This window comes from Cetorhinus maximus, chromosome 2 (genome assembly GCF_964194155.1).
Source record: "Cetorhinus maximus chromosome 2, sCetMax3.hap1.1, whole genome shotgun sequence".
Taxonomy (NCBI): Eukaryota; Metazoa; Chordata; class Chondrichthyes; order Lamniformes; family Cetorhinidae; genus Cetorhinus; species Cetorhinus maximus.
The window spans coordinates 66,395,102-66,414,083 of NC_135880.1; the positions used below are offsets into that span (position 1 = coordinate 66,395,102).

Below are 18,982 nucleotides of genomic sequence, written 5' to 3' on the forward strand. Positions count from 1 at the left end.
GTGCAGTGTTTCTGATGTCAATCAAACAGGATAACTTTGATCTTACCAAAGCTTAGATGAAGGGTGACATGGGTGATGTCAGATAGGCAGTGTGGAATCAACAGTGGAGTTGTAGCCATAAACCCAGGCAAATATTTCCAGCTTAATTAAAAGTACAATGATCCAGTCGCAGCAATCCTCACCTTGATCTCTCCTTCTTCATCTGAACTTTTGACAGAGGGTGGTGGCGGTGATGAGTCACTTCTAACCTCTTCTATCTTAACAATTTTTACAGCTTTACTCCTTTTATTCCTTGGCTTCCTTTTTTTCGAATTAGCCTTTTGAAAATAAAGCACAAAGCCAGTTTAAGCTAGTCGAGTTCAAAATGAATTCAATATATGCAAATGTAAAGAGCAAGGGTCATGCTACTGTTTCACAATGATCAAATAAGTTATATAATCACATGGTGCTCCACGATTTTTGGAAATCACATTCTGTCCAATTTTTGATGAAACCTATAAATCAATCGCCTTGAATACATCCTGCAGCTGTTCACACAAAGTGACAAATTATATCTATTATACAGGAGGTTTACACATTGAAGTTTGTAAAATGGACACTGAGGCTTGTGTTTTCTATTTGCTTTCCTAATCACTTACTGTATCGGCCCACTAACTTTTCGTAGTTCAGGATGTAGCTATTGATTATTGATGGTCTGTTGATCATATTGATCGTGTTATGAATAGTGTGAGAAAATTGCTTTCACCAAATATGTTTGGAGAAATTCTGGATACAAGCTACAGAGGGATAAAAAGGGCTCTCCAAAAGCATCCAGTACACAGGTGTACAGGTTCACAGAAGAAAGAAAGAGAGATGGGCAGAAACAGAAGAAAGTAGTTAGATCAGACCAGAACTAGCAATGTCTTGCGTCTGAGCTGTTCAGGTGAGTAAAGGCTGTATAAACTATCACTTGGCTGTTAAATATCCTTTGCTACTTAATAAATCCTCTTAATTTGTTACACTGAAACTTCTGTCTGCCAACTTTTTGTCTTGTCAAGAACCCGCATAAAGGTTCAAGTAATTTACAGAATCTTAAAAATTAGGCATGGTGTCCAATGGGCTCAATTTTAATTTCCTGTCAGGAGGGAATGGTACGAAGGAGGGGGTAAAATCAGGCAAGGTGACTTGCCAAACTGAGGTTGCTATGATCCACCCCTCCGACTTGAGTAGCAACTTGAATTGGCCAAAGCTTCCATTATAGGCAGAGGGGCATTTAATTGAAATTTAAAAATTGCGGCTGTCATGAAGCTATTATTGTATGTAATATTTTGGAAAATATTTTTCTTTTAAACTAGAGGTGCAGGTGTGTCTTAATTGGGTTAAAGCCAGCTAGTCTGGGTGCTTTGCTGGGTACTGGTTTCGATATGGAAGAGAGATAACGTGCATTTACATTTTTTGAATAGAGCATTCAAGAAGTGTGGTGAAACTTGATGCCTATCTGGCAGATACCAAGCCATATGTTCATATTACTAATAAAATTGGTACTATGAAAGGGGTTTTATTGTTAAAAGGTGAAGTTCAAAGAGGCTGGTGAGACAATGAGAATTTGAATCAATCAGTGGTGGTAGGTATAACTTCAGAGTTTTCGGGTGTGCAGAGCAGAGGCAATGTGAGATCAAAAGGCAGCTACAAGCCTCCAACTAGCTCCACAGTGAAAAGGACCTAATTTTGAATTCGTACGGTGAAAATGCTTTGCCTGATGTTTGGTTAAGTCTATGGGTTGCTGTTGCCTTAATGGAGATTATTTTGGGAATTTGTTAAAAGTTATGATAATAGTAATTTGTAGCCATGTGTATATATTTTAACCTGGGTAAATTAATAAAATGTTTCAATTAGTTTAATGTAAAGTCTCGAGAACTGGTGGTCTGATTCCTGAATTTAGAGTCGCATCTCAAACATAACACTTAAAATTATAGGTTATGACAGTTGTTTAAAGTTTCCCTCTGGGAATTTTAAGTAACTCTGCTTTACCAACTGCATCGGTCATTACAGAGGCCTAATGACACAATCGATATCATATTACTGTTTTTACTGCAACTCAGGGAGGAATGGGGGGTCTGCCTGGTGGTAAACGGAGAAATCTGTTAGGAGGCAGTAGAGTAGCCATTAAAGGCCAAAACACTTTACAATGTTTACATTTTTGGAAGGATTCCTCAGAGGCCAGGGACAGTTGCTCCTCTGGTCCTTATCAGGAATACTCCCTCTCCATCCTAAATTTTCTTCTCCCTCTTCTGACTGGTAGCTGCTATACAACAACCCACTCTCATCAGAAACTGACTTGTAATCACACATTTAGCTCTACGGCATGGAAATCATGGAACAAAGTATCACATCTGTAAAGCTGCTCTTTCAATGTCAATATGCAAGAATTATCTACCTAATACCATTGTGGGAGCACTAATTTTGCAGTGGCTTAAACAGGAGCCCCAACAACACAGGCCAATTAGGGATGGGCAATACATGCAGCCTCGCCTATCACCCACATCTCAAGAACGAATACAGAATTTCACTGGTAATCACAACATCTATCACACCATCTGAGCACGCTTCCAAAACAATGTATAAATCCATGTGGCAGAAAATAGTAAACACTACAATACATCATGTACCTCTGCAAGCCTCTGTGCCTCCTTCCTGGCCAGGTCTTTACTAAGTAATTTGATGAGGTAGTCAGCTCTGGTCTGCAATTGTTTGGCCTGAGGTTTCTTATCTGGGTCATCAGGCAAAATCTTAAGAAAGAAAATGTTGCTACCGTTAACAAAGGCAAGAGAATTTAAATATGTCCCCTAATGGAAATAGCAGAAACTAATTTGATAAAAGTTTCCCTTTGTTTCTACAATTCGTTGAAATTAAGATTATTCTGTTTTTAATGTGACTAACTATCTTCAAAGATGGCATCGAAATCAATTAAATTTATTGCAAGACTTCACTTTGTTCCAGCTATCCCTGTTTGACAGGGATAACAAAGTTTTTTTTACATGAACATAAAATGGGCAATAGAAGCAGCATTAATCTTACAAGATGCTGTGCTTTTATATTGCAGAACTGCTTTAGGTAGCTGATACGGCCAGAAATAAATCATTTGTTTGTGCTGCAAGGCAATTTTAACAACCAAAAAATAAACCCTATGGCTGAGAGGCAGCAGAAGTGTGGCATAATTGGAAAACACAGACACAAAGTTGGTCAGTTTTCAACAAACTATTCCGAAACAAACTTATTTAGAAGCTGGAAACAAATGTGCTCAAATGGAAACTGAGATTTTATAAATGTAAAGGGATATACAGATTACAAATACACAGGTTTGTAACCAAACTTAGGGCCCAGACTAAGATGTCTTAAGTCTACATTTTAGCATCATAGTTGTACCACAGAACCAATATTTAATTAAACACAAGTTTAATTTATAATGATGATCACTTAATTATACTAATACATATCCAACTTTACAAGAGATCCAAATACTGTGAAAATTATTTTGACTTTTTGCATAATAATTTTGTTTGTAAACAATCAAGCCAAATGATCAATCATGTACCTTGTGCGTTAAATTGAGGTCAGGGTCCATTTTAATCATTTCCCAGCTCCCATAGCCATACTCATAGATGCCTATTAAAAGATTGGAGTCATCTTCCTTGTTCCACTCTACATCAAAGTGAGCTGCTTTAGTGTGACATGGGATGGTGTACCTGTGGCAGGAAGAAAAATAAATACATGAAACTGCAGTTTAGCAACACCCTTTGTTTCTACTACCTAGCACTGTTAACCCATTACTTTTTTCCCTGTAAAGTACAAAATAACATCTGTGAAACTGCAATAAGTTACAGATCTACATTTTACTGTTCTTTTTGGGAAAAGCCAGGAATAATTCTTTATTGTGCATGTGGTTTATGAGTAGGGAACATGTGAGCCTCTACATTGTATTATCTCAATGTATTAAGAAAACTCCAAAACCAAGATCAACCTTATTATTTATATATTTTTTTCCATTTGTTCTCAGGGTGTGGGTGATATTGGTGTGGCTGCAGGCATTGCCCATCCCTAGTCGCCTTGAGAAGACAGTGGACCTTCTCTTTGAACCACTGCAGTCCATTCGGTCAAGGTATTCCCTGAATGGTATTAGTTCCCTGAATGAGTTCTAGGATTTCGATGAAGGTACGGCCATATATGTCCAAGTCAGACTTGTTTGTGACTTAGATATGGCAGTGTTCACACAGCATTGTTGTTCCTGTTCTTCTCAGTGGTACAGATCATAGGGAGAGCAATACTGGGAAGGCTATAATTTAATATCCATCTCTAGTGGCCCTGAGAAGATTCTAGTGGGTTTTCACAGCGCAGTCCATCTGGTGATGGTGGTTCCTCAATTTGAAACGAATTCCATGGGCAGAATTTTACGAGTCGGCAAGCGGGGGTGGGGCTCGCTCGCCGATGTGTAAAATGATACGCGGTGACATCGGGCGGAACTCCCAACGTCACTGCACCCGATTTAAATTTTCAGGAAGGCGGAGGCGCAGCAATATCAGCCAATTGAGGCCATTGACAGATCAATTAAAGTAATTAGTGCACCTGCTTGTCCAACCTTAAGGTTGGCGGGCAGGCCAGGAGCCCCGGCGGGAAGTAGAAAAAGCATGAAACCTCATCCACGGGCGGGATGAGGTTTCATGTAGGGTTTTAAAAATTTTAATAAAGTTTTTATGAAAATTATGAATATGTCCCAACTCACATGAGGGGACATGTAAGGGAATTTTTTTTTTTCTATTTTTAATATTTTTGAATGTAGAGGCACTTAGCCTCAGGGAGATGAGTGCGCTCTTTCGTGTGCATGCGCGAAAGAGCGCACTCTCGATTTTAGCCATTCCCCCCCGCCGCACAGGAAGTGCATAGCGCTTCCCTGCGGACGTCACGCTGGGCAGGCCTTAATTGGCTTGCCCCCGTAAAATGGCGCCATGCCTCCGATCAGGGGTGCCGATTGGAAGTGCGCCTGATTGCGCCCGCCCATCAGCTTCCCCCCCAACGGGGGGAAAATTCAGCTCCATGTTTCATCTCTATTGCCTTCCACTTCCTCTCCTAGCAGTTAACTATACACGAGGGTTTTAATTCAATGGAACCAACACCTATGACATACATTGTGATTTATGGATATGACACGAAATTATGAAATGAAACAAACAGGTTTTTTGTGACATCAATTTTTTTTGAGCTAATATGAACTAAGGCAGCACAATAAAATAGTTCACTGAATATTGCATGGGAATTTTTTTTTGTAAAGCACAGTTTCTGAGAGACACATGATCACTGTTTAGGAATGTGAAGCACTGATAATTGAAGCAGTAATATTAATTCACCATAGTGTTTAAATAATAGAAAAACTTACTTCTTCCTTTCCTCTGGATCTGATGGAATGGATTTGTGCAAAGGTGCCAATTCCTCTTCATGAGCGATGACTAGCTTAGCATTCACCTGAACACCTGAGATTCGGAACGTTGGTCCCTTCACTTTACCACGTCTGGCAGCTATTTCAAAAACAACATTCAGACATTTTCACTGCTGATACAGAAAACATGCAAAATAAAATCTATTTCAAGAGTGAACACAATGGGTTGGATTTGCATGTTATAGAGATGGGTAGCGGGAGGTCAGGAAGCTTCCCCACCTGGTGCGCGCGCCTCGGGAAAAAGTGCCTTGAAAACTGTGATTTTCATTTTGGGGGGTGGGGGCGGGGGAAGGATTAGGGTGCATGCTGGATTTGGACCCACCACTCCTGGATGCAGATTGGAGCCAGCCACAGAGACTGTTGAGTGCTAAGGCAGACTGGTTAAAAGGCTCACCTCAGTTCTCTGGGACCTGGTCCCAGTTGCTTTGTTTAATATTAGTCCCTCTAGCCCTCACCACTAACCCCCCCCCAAACCTCCAATGGCCCTCATACCCTCCATGCCAACCTACACAACTCCACCCAACCCCAATAGCACCTCATACCCTCTATGCTAACTCACTGCACTTCCATGACCATTCACCCAGTGTACATCTGAACCCTATGTTAATGATGGCATGTGTGGAAATGCTTTAAAAACAGCCATTCATAATTTTTTTTAAAGAAACGGCCGTTACTAAAACTGTATAAAAGTGTCAATCAACCAGACATCTGAAGTGTCAACAACAGAAACTATAAGCACTTGACATCTCTTTATCTTGTATAAATAACCATTCAGCCAAAGGCAAAATAGATCTAAGAAAAAGGCTGTCAATCAAGCAATGCATTCCCTTGTGTGTATCTGTTTCAACAAACTAATGGAAGGCTGGGCTCTCAGCCAAACATGCATAATGGGGTGTCAAGTGCTTATAGTTTCTGCTATTGGTATTTTAAAGGACTGGTTGATTCACTTCCATAGGGTTGTAGTAAGAACAGATTTTGAAAGTTATGAATGGCCATTCTTTTAAGCTTTTCCACACATGCCACTGTTAGTAGTGTTCATTAGTTCCGTACAGAGTGTATACTGGGTGAACAGGCATGGAAGGTATGAGGGGTCACGGCTGGGTGGAGGGGCAAGGGTTGGCATGGAGGGTGTTAGGGATCATTGTGGGTGTGGCGGGGCATGCATTGGCATGGGGGCATGTGCAAGATCTTTTGAAGTTATTTTTCAAAAGGTTCCCTCATCAAGACTATGGTTCATGCCTTCTCTGAGGGGCCGTGAACCGTGAATCATCCAGAAGCTGACCCAATTCCACGAAAATTGTGGGGTCTAGGAGATGCCTACCTTCGTAATGGAGTGGAACAGGTCAGGAGTGCAGTTTCTCCTGCGTTGACGAAAATTGGGGCGCCGGGAATCCAAGAATTGGGTGCCATCCGTCAAAGGCACTCCAGCTCAATATCCAGGCTGAGTTGTATTAAAGGAGGAAAGAGCTTCCTGCATACTTGAAGGGCAGCAACAGACCAGCAATAGCAAAAAGCCCAATAATTCATTTGATTATATACTTTCAGCCCTGAATATGAAATTAAGGAAGTTTGGCCTTAGCTGCTCTTTACCAGTTCTTGGCCAGGCTGCTTGGTATATAAGGTGAGGGTAGCAGTATGGATAGAAACTAGAGATTTGTAACATTTGCTTTGAAGTCAGATGAGGAACATGAAGAAGTGACGAATGAGGGGAAAAAAGCCTGCTGTTGCTTCCTAATTTATTCTCCAGACATGGGCATTGCTAGCATTTATTGCTCATCCCTGGCTGCCTGAGGTAGTGAGGTTAAATCACTGCCGTCTTGAAGCTATCAACTTCATAATTTAAATGGCAATTGATGCCAATAGGTCAAACTGATGGAACCACTAGGGAAACCTAAACTCAAACGCTCCCAACTACTAGAAAATGCTGCATTTTCAGTTCTTAATTTTTGAAAGGGCTTTTCCAAAGCAGGGAAAAACCAAACTCAAAATGCACAAATTAAATGGTAGAAATTGCAAGCCAAAAGCAGCAATTGCCCTTTAATCCAAGTGAAATCAATATATTTTTTAAAAAAGCTGAATCGAGTTGCCAGTCATCTGCTCCAAGTAAGGAGGACACCACTGGAAAAGAAAATAAAACGCCAGCAACATGTAGAACATGGCATTCCTGATCCCTTCAAGATCACAGAACAGGAGAAAGCATTAAGGTGCCTGAAACGTGGCGAAGCAGGGGGATGTGACAACATCGCACCAGAATTCCCGAAACAACTTGGCTCCTGCACTCATGCCTGGCTGACTCAGTCCTACACAAGAATCAGCAGCTGAAAATCACTCCCGAAGGTGTGGAGCCTGACAAAAATCACTGCTATTCAAAAACCTGGGAAAGGTCTTACTTTGGCGGCAAGCTTTCCCTGCAGGAATCCACTTGTCACATCCTGACAATCAGATAAAGACCCGTTGATGCATACCCGGTTTTCTGCCAGCCAGCCAATCTTCCATCCATGCTAGTATGTAACCCTACACCATGAACTTTTATTTTCCGCAGCGGTCTGTGTTGGGGCCTCAACTTTTTATAATTTATATCAATGACTTAGATGAGGGGAGTGAAGGCATGGTAGCTAAATTTACAGATGACACAAAGTTAGAACATAAGAAATAGGAACAGGAGTAGACCATTAGGCCCCTCAAGCCTGCTCTGTCATTCAGTAAGATCATGGCTGATCTTCTTGTGTTTCAATTTCCACATTCCCATCTAACCCCGATAACCTTTGATTCTCTTGCCTAACAAGAATCTATCTACCTCTGCCTTAAAAATATTCAATGACTCTGCCTCCACCACCTTCTGAGGCAGAGAATTCCAAAGTTGCATAACTCTCAGAGAAATTTTTTTTCCTCATCTCTGTCTTAAAAAGGCAACCCTTAATTTTAAAACAGTGCCCATTAGTTCTGGACTCACTCACAAGAGGAAACATCCTTTCCACGTCCACCTTGTCAAGGCCGTTCAGGATCTTGCACACTTCAATCAAATCACCCCTCACTCTTCTAAACTCCAGTGGAAACAAGCCCAGTCTGTCTAACCTTTCCTCATAAGACAACCCACTCATTCCAAATATCAATCTAGTAAACTTCCTTTGAACCGCTTCCAATGCATTTACACCCTTCCTTAAATAAGGAGGTCAAAACTGCACAGTGTTCGAAGTGCGGTCTCATCAATGCTCTGTGTAACTGAAACATAACATCCTTACTTTTGTGTTCAATGCCTCTCATAATAAAGGAAAGCATCCCATTAGCCTTAACTACTTGCTGTACCTGCATACTAACATTTTGTGACTCACGTGCTAGAACACCTAGATCCCTCTGCACCTCAGAATTATGCAGCCGTTCTCCATTTAAGTAATACTTTGCTTTTTTGTTCTTCCTGCCAAAGTGAACAACTTCATATTTCCCCACATTAAACTCCATTTGCTAGATCTTTGCCCACTCACTCAACCTATCTATATCCATCTGCAACCTCATGTCCTCTTCACAACATACTTTCCTACCTATCTTTACGTCATCTGCAAATTTAGCTACCATGCCTTCACTCCCCTCATCTAAGTCATTGTTTTAAATCGTAAAAAGTTGAGGCCCCAGTACAGAACCCTGCGGGACTCCACTCGTCACATCCTGCCAATCAGAAGTCCATCGGGACCTGGAGATTTTCCAACCCAAGCTCTATCAATTTGCTCATTACCGTTTCCCCAGTGATTTCAATTTCACCAAGTTCCTTTCTCCCGTTCACCTCCTGATTTGCAGCTATTACTGGAATTTTTTTTGTATCCTCCTTAGTGAACACAGAAATAAAATATTTGTTCATCTCTTCCACCGTTTCCTTATTATCTATTAACTCCCCACTGACACTCTCTAGAGGACCAACATTCACTTTACTTACTCTTTTCCTTTTTAAATACCCGTAGAGACTCTTGCTATCCATTTTTACATTTCTAACTAGCTTCCTCTCATACTAATTTCTTTCTCCTGATTAACCTTTTAATCATTCTCTGCCATTCTTTATATTCTGTCCAATCATCTGTCCTGCCACTCATCTTTGTGAAGTTGTATGCTTTTTCCTTAAGTTTGATGCTTTCCTTAACTTCTTTAGTAAACCACGGATGTTGGGTCCTCCCTTTAGAATTTTTCTTTATAGTAGGTATGCTTATTCTGAATACTCTGAAATATCCCCTTAAATGTTTGCCACTGCTTCTGTACTGATCTATCCTCTCGCCTAGTTTCCCAGTTCACTTCAGCCAACTCAGTTATCATCCCCACATAGTTGCCTTTATTTAAGTTTAAGATACTAGTCTTAGGCTCACTCTTCTCCCTTTCAAACTGGACGCAAAATTCAGTCATATTGTGACCTAGGGGTGCCTTTACTCTGAAGTCATTAATTAACCGTCACAATACTAAGTCTAACATAACCTGCTCTCTGGTTGGTTCAGGATGTGCTGCTCTAAAAAACTATCTCGAAAGCATTCTAAGAACTCCTCAACCAGGCTACTACTGCCAATCTGATTTTTCCAGTTTATGTGCAGATTAAAATTACTCATAATTATTGCCGTCCCTTTATCACAAGCGCACAATATTTTCTCTCGAATACTTTGTCCTACACTGTGGCTACTGATAGGAGGCCTGTAGATCACTCCCACTAATGACTTTTTTCCCCTACTATTCCTCATTTCCACCCAAACCGATTCTACATCCTGGTCTCTTGAAGCAAGGTCATCTCTAACTATTGCACCGATGCCCTCTGATTAACAGTGCTACCCCTTGACCTTTACCTAGCTTCCTATTCTTCTTGAATGTCATGTACCCCTCAATATTAAGGACCCAATCTTTGTCGTCTTGCAGCCACATCTCCGTAATTGCTATCAGATTATATTTATTTACATCAATGTGGGCCATCAATTCATTTACTTTGTTATGAATGCTACGTGAATTCAGAAAGAGAGCCTTCAGTTTAGTCTTTTTGTTACCTTTGTATTATTTAGACTTGACTGTTGATGTATTCTTAGGTTTTTACTCTCTGTCCCTTCCTGCTATTCTCTGATCCTCATTTCTTATATTACTATTTTGCTCTCCTGTCTTGACTCTACGCCTTTAATTGCTACCTTGAGGTAGGAAAGCTTGTTGTGAAAAAGACAAGGAGTTTGCAGATGGATATAGATAGGTTGAGTGTCTGGTCAAAAATCTGGCAGCTGGAGTATGATGTGGGAAAATGTGAAGTTGTTCACCTTTGCAAGAATAAAAAAGCAGAGTATTACTTAAACGGAGAACAGCTGCAGAATTCCGAGGTGCAGCGGGATCTTGGTGTTCTAGTGCATGAGTCACAAAAAGTTAGTATGCAGGTACAGCAAGTAATTAAGAAGGCTAATGGAATGCTATCCTTTATTACGAGAGGAATTGAACATATAAGTAAAGATGTTATGCTTCAGTTATACAGGGCATTGGTGAGACCACAGCTCGAATATTGTGCGCAGTTTTGGTCTCCTTATTTAAGGAAGGATGTAAATGTGTTGGAGGTTGCTCAGAGGAGGTTTACTAGATTGATATCTGAATGAGCAGGATGTCTTATGAGGAAAGGTTGGACAGGCTGGGCTTGTTTCCATTGGAGTTTAGAAGAGTGAGGGGTGACTTGATTGAAGTATATAAGATCCTGAATGGTCTTGACAAGGTGGATGTGGAAAAGGATGTTTCCTCTTGTGGATGTGGGGCACTGTTTTAAAATTAGGCGTCACCCTTTTGGGACAGAGATGAGGAGAATTTTTTTCTCAGAGGGTTGTGTGACTTTGGAACACTCTGCCTCAGTAGGTTGTGGAAGTGGGGTCACTGAAAATTTATACTGCAGAGGTAGAAGATTCCCTGGTCGAACAAGTATCTAAGGTTATCGGGGGTGGATGGAAATGTGGAACTCGAAACACAAACAGATCAGCCACGATCTTATTGAATGGTGGAGCAGGCTCAAGGGGCCGGGTGGCCTACTTCTGCTCCTATTTGATATGTTCGTAACGCATATCTCCAGAAGCAGAGACCATACTTAATGTCGACTAAGCTGGTTTCTGTTACGGGCAGAGTAAATCTGATCATCAAAAATCATGTTTTAATTGGAATGCAATGAAAAGGCAAATAAAGGCCACATTATGGAGTTACAAGTGTGTATCACAACAAACAGCCTGCAAAGAAGGAAAACTTGAGAATGAGGGAATTTAGTAATAATTAACATTTATCCACAAAAGATTTTCCTTACAATACTTGCATTCATATTCTCCCTGGGCAGCTCTACTGCAACAATAGTAAGCAGGACGTGCTTTTTTTAAAGCACATGAGATCAGGATGTCCCAAAGCCAATGAAAATTTTTTTGGAAACGGAGCGATTGTTGTAATGTAGAAAATGTGGCAGCCTATTTGTGCAAAGAAAGCACTCAAAAGCAGCAATGTTACAATGGCCAGATAATCTATTATGGTGGCATTAGTTCAGGGATAAATCTTGGCAAGGGCATAGGGGATGACTCCCCTGCTCTTCTTTGAAAGAGAGTCAATTTAATATCCTCTCGAAGGTGGGGGACTCAATTTAACATCTCATCTAAGACAGCATTTCCAATGATGTAGCGCTAACTCAGTCCCGCACTGAAGTGTCAGCATAGATTCTGGAATGAGACTTGAGCCCATAACCTTATGATTCAGAGGTGAGATTGCTAGCCACTGAGTTGCGGTTGACACAGTAACATTTATACTTAGTTCAAGTTTATTATATGTACAATTCAGGATTACTATTTCACCTTTCTGTCCATATCAATAATTCTGGAAAAGTTGTTAACTATAAATGTGTACCTGTCTTCTCCTGTCCCGTGGACTCTCGTAGAGCTTTAATACAACCGTTATGTACCATCTCTCCTAACCGCCTGAGGTCCACCTCCGACTTATCTACCAATTCAGCATCTCGTGCAATCGCTTCTAACCTGTAAAGCAAAATCCAATAGGTTACAGCAGACAACAGTTTTGGCTATAATTTTGCAACTATTACACTGTTTTGACATTGGGAGAAAAATATATGGTTCAAATTCAGGATAGGTTATTCCATATTCTCTGCTCCAAATTGTACACAAACTGCATTTAAATGAAGCATACCTTTCCAGAGGTCCACCAAACTTTTTGTAACTCTTGATAAACCTAATAAACACAAAATAGTATTTAAGTGCTTTTTGAACTAATAATTGTATTAAAGTGAATCAAGCTCTAAATCTTAACAATTCGCAAGTAACCCAATTTATACAAAACAAAAATTCAAAAACACTAATTTGCAAACTGTGATAAAGAAACAAGTGACACCATACCATTCACTGCCATATGCGTTCGTGTCACTAAAAACTAAATGCAAGTGAGTGAAATATGCTATTAAAAAAGTGATTCTTTACCATTTACTAGCAAATCTTCCATGGTGTCACTCACATTAAGCCAGATCATTTATGGTTTAATAAGGGCAGGAGTGTCACATATTATTCACAATGTATTATTCTAATACAATTAAACAGTGTGCTTTTAATCCAAATTGTTGTCAACACAAGATTTGGGACAATGGTATTTAGTTCTTGTTTGACCAAGAAACATGGCAGATTGGAATGTACTTATTGGTTTCAGATGAGTAGCATCTGGCATTTTAGATTGTGATGCATCTGTAACAAGGTGAGATGACTAGGCCTGCTAACCAGTTTTTTAATGCAATAAATATAGATACATATTTCTTCCAAACTCCAAACTATTAACATTTTATGAAAGAAGCTTTATAATTCTGTAGATAAAAGTAATTAAGTTGACACGATGAAATAGGATGAGTTGTTCCATTGCATAACTTAGTATAATTTATATTTTATAAACATACCTGCGAATTTCAGCATCGCTAAAACCTTTAATATTTTCACGAGGAATTGTTCGAGGTCTCCCACGTTTTTTGGGACGCTTCCCTTCAGAAACTGAGTCACTGTCCGACTCTGAAGAACGCCTCCTTCTGCGCCTCCCTTCACTTCCATTAAAACTAACCTAAGGTTCAGAAAGAAACATGATCAAAATTCTAATACTACATTCCACCTTCTCACAGGCAAAGTGCTTTAGCAGTAACTGAATAAACGATACAAATGCCACCAAAAATATTTAAGACTCATGAATTGTTTTCTTCACCCATACGATCCAACTTCCCACATAAGCCAAAGAGAATATTTTAATGGAAGTGTCATTTGACTTACTGTTCAAGGATGCAACAGTTGACAAAAAGCAGTAAAAGAGGACCTGTTATTGCAATATATATATATATTAGCCACAGGATGGCAGCAGTGTACTTTAATATTAACGTAAGTTTTATTTTGGGGTTTTTACTGTATCGAAAGATATTCCTGCAATAGACCTGTATGAATACTCATTCGGATTGCCTACCAGAGGATTAATCTATCTTTCTGGCGTTGTCCTGCTCGGTTTCTACCTATGTCACTGTGCTTATTTAATGGGTAAATGTGCCATTTAGTGGGTCAAAATGAGTAACGAAACTAGATGTCCACAGGAAAAAGTGACATTTATATAGCACCTTTCATTAAGAAAAATATTTGCAATGTTTCATGGAGGCATAATTTAGCCCCCTTTCAGCATTTCAAAGGGACTGTTCTCTCTGCGATACCCTCGACCGTCCCCCCACGTGCGCTCGCACACACCCTGACTCCAAACACCTTCCCATGCAAGTGCAGGCGCACTTTCATCTTCACACCATCCAGGGCCCCAAACATCCTTTCAGGTGAAACAATTTATTTGTACTTCTTCCAATTTAGTATACTGCATTCACTTTTCACAATGTGGTCGCCTCTACATTGGGGAGATCAAATGCCATTTGGGTTATCATTTTGTTGAACACCTCTGTTCAGCCCACAAGCATGACACTGAACTTAGTCACTTGCCACTTTGAATTCTTCATCCCATTACGACCTTTCTGTCCTTGACTTCCTACGCTTTTTCAGTAAAACTCAAGGAACAATTTTAGAATTACAAGTATTGTTTAATGTCTTACAGCTTTAACACTGAATCTAACAACTGCGGATCTTAACCAGCGCTCCCATTATCACCATCTGTCTGAGAAAATGTAGGGTGGCTGCACCAAAATCACCGAGAGTGGAGGACGTGTGGGCTGGTACTTGGGGTAGTCCACACCCCTGGGTTTATCCAACTTTTGCTGCCCCATTCCCAGACCTCTGGGAGCTATGCTCAGTGCCAAATTTTCCATGTTTGGTCCCTAACCCTCCACTCTAACACTTACCTGTTTGGCACAGTTGCGCATTCGAGGAAGTAAGTAGATCTCTTGAAGTTCCTTCTGTCGTTCTTCTTCTTCCATCCTTCTTCGTTGAGCTTCAGGAATAATGTCATCCCAGTCCTTGATATTCCGCTGAGGTTCAAGGTCATCGTCCATTGTGGAAAAATTTGCCACCTATGATGATGAGAAAAATTCCAGAATGCATTCTACAAGAGCTCACAGGACAAAGTTAGGTAAGGGAAAATTAATAAATTGAAAACTAAACTAGGAAACTAACAGTTAAACCTATGGATAAAATTAAACAGTAAATCTTAGGCCACAATAATTACTGTGTGACACAGGAGGGATATTTGCAGCCCTAATTCCCTTCTGCATTGGCACCTTGGCAAACTTGCTGCTGTATTAGCCTCTAGCTCTTCTGGGCTTGACAATGGGAGGTCAGCTGAGCTGCAATCCAGTGCTACCCTCTCTCCTTTCATTACATAAATATATGAAGTTGAAAAATCTTTTGGAAGGGACAGGTAAGTGGTTAGATTCCCTGCCCTACAAAGAGACAACTTAACTGCTGCAGACGGCTTTCTTGCTGTAACTTGTACATATTATTTGTTAGGTTGCAGTTACAGCATTGTGTCCGATTTGGGCAGCTTAAAATCAAACAAGGGTGATCACCTAGAAAACCAAGGGGCAACTTCTCATACGCTGCAGGCAACTTTTCCTGAATTCAGTGCACCCAAGATGGGCTTTCTCTTATCTTTCAACTGCACTTCTGGACACTCCAAAAAATAAGACAAATAACTTTACTCACTAAACTTCCTTAGCCTTTGCCATTTGGCGTTACAGGTTTGCTATTGTTGTCAAAGCCAACACTTACCTCATTTTTGCACCTGCAGTTCTCTGGTAAATTGCCGCTCTTAAAGAGGTGGATAATATGAAGAAATGGGTATTGGTAAAAGGTAGCGGGGATTGTATATAGTCCCCCAAACTGTAGCGGTGATGTTGGGAACAGGAAAGTAGAGATGCATGTAATAAAGGAACATCTGTAATTATGGATGACTTTAATATGCATATAGATTGGGCAAATCAAATTAGTAACATTACCGTAGAAGAGGAATTCCTGGAGTGTATACGGGATGTTTTTCTGCACCAATACATTGAGGAGCCAACGAGAGAACAGGCCATCCTCGGCTGGGTATTGTTTAATGAGAAAGGAATAATTGGCAATCTAGTTGTGCGGGGCCCCTTGGGGATGAGCGACCATAATATGATAGAATTCTTCATCAAGATGGAGAGTGGATGATTCTGAGACTTGGGTCCTGAATCTTAATAAAGGAAACTACGATGGTATGAGGCGCGAGTTGGCTATGATGGATTGGAAAACGTTACTTAAAGGGTTGACGGTGGATGGGCAATGGCAAACATTCAAAGAGTGCATGGGTGAACTGCAACAATTGTTTATTCCTGTCTGGTGCAAAAGTAAAACAGGAAAGGTGGCCAAACCATGGATTACAAGGGAAATTAGAGATAGTATTAGATCCAAGGAAAAGGCATACAAATTGGCCAGAAAAAACAACAGACCTGAGGATTGGGAGCAGTTTAGAATTCAGCAAAGGAGGACCAAGGGATTGATTAACAAGGGGAAAATAGAGTACGAGAGTAAGCTTGCAGGGAACATAAAAACTGACTGTAAAAGTTTTTATAGGTATGTGAAGAGAAAAAGATTGGTGAAGACAAATGTAGGTCCCTTACAGTCAGAAACAGGGGAATTTATAATGGGGAACAAAGAAATGGCTGACCAACTAAATGCATACTTTGGTTCTGTCTTCACAAAGGAGGACACTATTAACATACCAGAAATGTTGGGGAACACAGGGTTTAGTGAAAGGGAGGAACTGAAAGAAATCATTATTAGTAGGGAAATGGTGTTGAGGAAATTGATGGGATTGAAGGCCAATAAATCCCCAGGGCCTGATAATCTACATCCCAGAGTACTTAAGGAAGTGGCCCTAGAAATAGTGGATGCATTGCTGGTCATCTTTCGAGATTCTATAGACTGTGGAACAGTTCCTACAGATTGGAGGGTAGCTAATGTAACCCCACTATTTAAAAAGGGAGGCAGAGAGAAAACAGGGAATTATAGACCAGTCGGCCTGACGTCGGTAGTGGGCAAAATTCTAGAGTCCATTATAAAAGATTTAATAGCTGAGCACATGGAAAACAGTAGCAGAATCGGACAGAGTCAGCATGGATTTATGAAAGGGAAATCATGCTTGACAAATCTACTGGAATTTTTCGAGGACGTAACTTGTAGAGTTGATGAGGGGGAGCCAGTGGATGTGGTTTATTTGGACTTTCAGAAGGCTTTCGACAAAGTCCCACATAAGAGATTGGCGTATAAAATTAAAGTGCATGGGATTGGGAGTAGTGTATTGAGATGGATAGAAAACTGGTTGGCAGACAGGGGACAAAGAGTAGGAATAAACGGGTCTTTTTCCAAATGGCAGGCAGTGACTAGTGGGGTACCACAGGGATCGGTGCTGGGACCCCAGTTATTCACAATATATATTAATGATTTAGATGAGGGAATTAAATGTAATATCTCCAAATTTGCAGATGACACAAAGCTGGGTGGGAGGGTGAGCTGTGAGGAGGATGCAGAGATGCTTGAGTGTGATTTGGACAAGCTGAGTGAGTGGGCAAATGCATGGCAGATGCAGTACAATGCGGATAAATGTGAGGTTATCCATTTTGGTAGCAAAAACAGGAAGGCAGATTATCTGAATGGCTATAAATTGAGAGAGGGGAATGTGCAACAAGACCTTGTACACCAGTCGCTGAAGGTAAGCATGCAGGTGCAGCAGGCGGTAAAGAAGGCAAATGGTATGTTGGCCTTCATAGCCAGAGGATTCGAGTACAGGAACAGGGATGTCTTGCTGCAATTGTACAGGGCCTTGGTGAGACCACATCTGGAATAGTGTATGCAGTTTTGGTCTCCTTATCTGAGGAAAGATGTACTTGCTATAGAGGGACTGCAGCAAAGGTTTACCAGACTGATTCCTGGGATGGCGGGACTGACATATGAGGAGCGATTGAGTCGATTAGGATTATATTCGCTGGAGTTCAAAAGAATGAGGGGGGATCTCATAGAAACCTATAAAATTCTAACAGGAATAGACAGGGTAGATGCAGGAAGGATGTTCCCAATGGTGGGGGAGTCCAGAACCAGGGGGTCACAGTCTGAGGATATGGGGTAGACCATTTAGGACTGAGATGAGGAGAAATGTCTTCACCCAGAGAGTGGTGAGCCTGTGGAATTCGTTACCACAGAAAGTAGTTGAGACCAAAACATTGTATGCTTTCAAGAAGGAGTTAGATATAGCTCTAGGGGTGAAAGGGATCAAAGGGTATGAGGAGAAAGCAGGAGCAGGCTATTGAGTTGGATGATCAGCCATGATCATAATGAATGGCGGAGCAGGCTCCAAGGGCCAAATGGCCTACTCCTGCTCCTATTTCCTATGTTTCTATGTAGCGGGAATGAGATTAAATGGATAGTTCTTTCATGGAGCTTCTCACTGTGCCATGGGCCTAAATGGCTGATTCTAAAGCTTGCGAATGGTTAATACCTTTGCATGTAATATACTACATTTTTATTAAAAAATCATGAACATTAAGAGCTCTCAACACTTTGAATGACAGTAGTTTAAGGAATTGACCAGGCTCCCTCCTAACCAACATGCCCTGATGCTAACGCATATCAAGAGTACTCTTACGAGAGCAATATCAATATTCTATGAAACAATTCAAGAAAACAGTTTTAAAGATTTTACTTTTGCTCTCTGTCTTCCACTCTTCCCACTGCTCATGTTATATTTATGATAATCCATGCTTTAACTTTTCAATTCAATTTTTGTTTTCAAATTTAAGTATTTTTTCATGTGCCCCTGGAATTTCAAGGTCCATTCTGGAACCTGTCAAAAATTAAGTTGCTTAAAAACCAGGTCCAAAAGCCAGTTTTGTAGCTAGTCAAGGTTTGTGATACTGCTGATTGACTTGGCCTTCAAACTGGAACAATAGCAATATGGATGATCTCATTGATCTGATTGATGAGTTACCTTATCAATAGCCCAGCAGCACAGGTGCTTAGTAAATTTTAAACAATATGGTGCTGGGCACAGGTTAGCAGATCTCACTGA

The 18,982-nt window shown here is 40.6% G+C and overlaps 1 protein-coding gene across 4 annotated transcripts in view; it reads right to left on the reverse strand.

The window, feature by feature from the left end:
• The window catches only part of chd1 (chromodomain helicase DNA binding protein 1), a 222,532-nt gene that overhangs the window by 21,265 nt on the left and 182,285 nt on the right, over positions 1–18,982 (reverse strand). For all 4 annotated transcript variants that reach the window (XM_078565773.1, XM_078565765.1, XM_078565793.1 and 1 more), the window contains 8 exons: positions 14,799–14,966; positions 13,383–13,540; positions 12,632–12,673; positions 12,335–12,462; positions 5,411–5,549; positions 3,575–3,725; positions 2,649–2,768; positions 183–317 (listed from right to left, as the gene is read on the reverse strand). In XM_078565773.1, the coding sequence (XP_078421899.1) occupies positions 183–317; positions 2,649–2,768; positions 3,575–3,725; positions 5,411–5,549; positions 12,335–12,462; positions 12,632–12,673; positions 13,383–13,540; positions 14,799–14,966 (1,041 nt within the window). The remainder of the gene's footprint in view (positions 1–182; positions 318–2,648; positions 2,769–3,574; positions 3,726–5,410; positions 5,550–12,334; positions 12,463–12,631; positions 12,674–13,382; positions 13,541–14,798; positions 14,967–18,982) is intronic.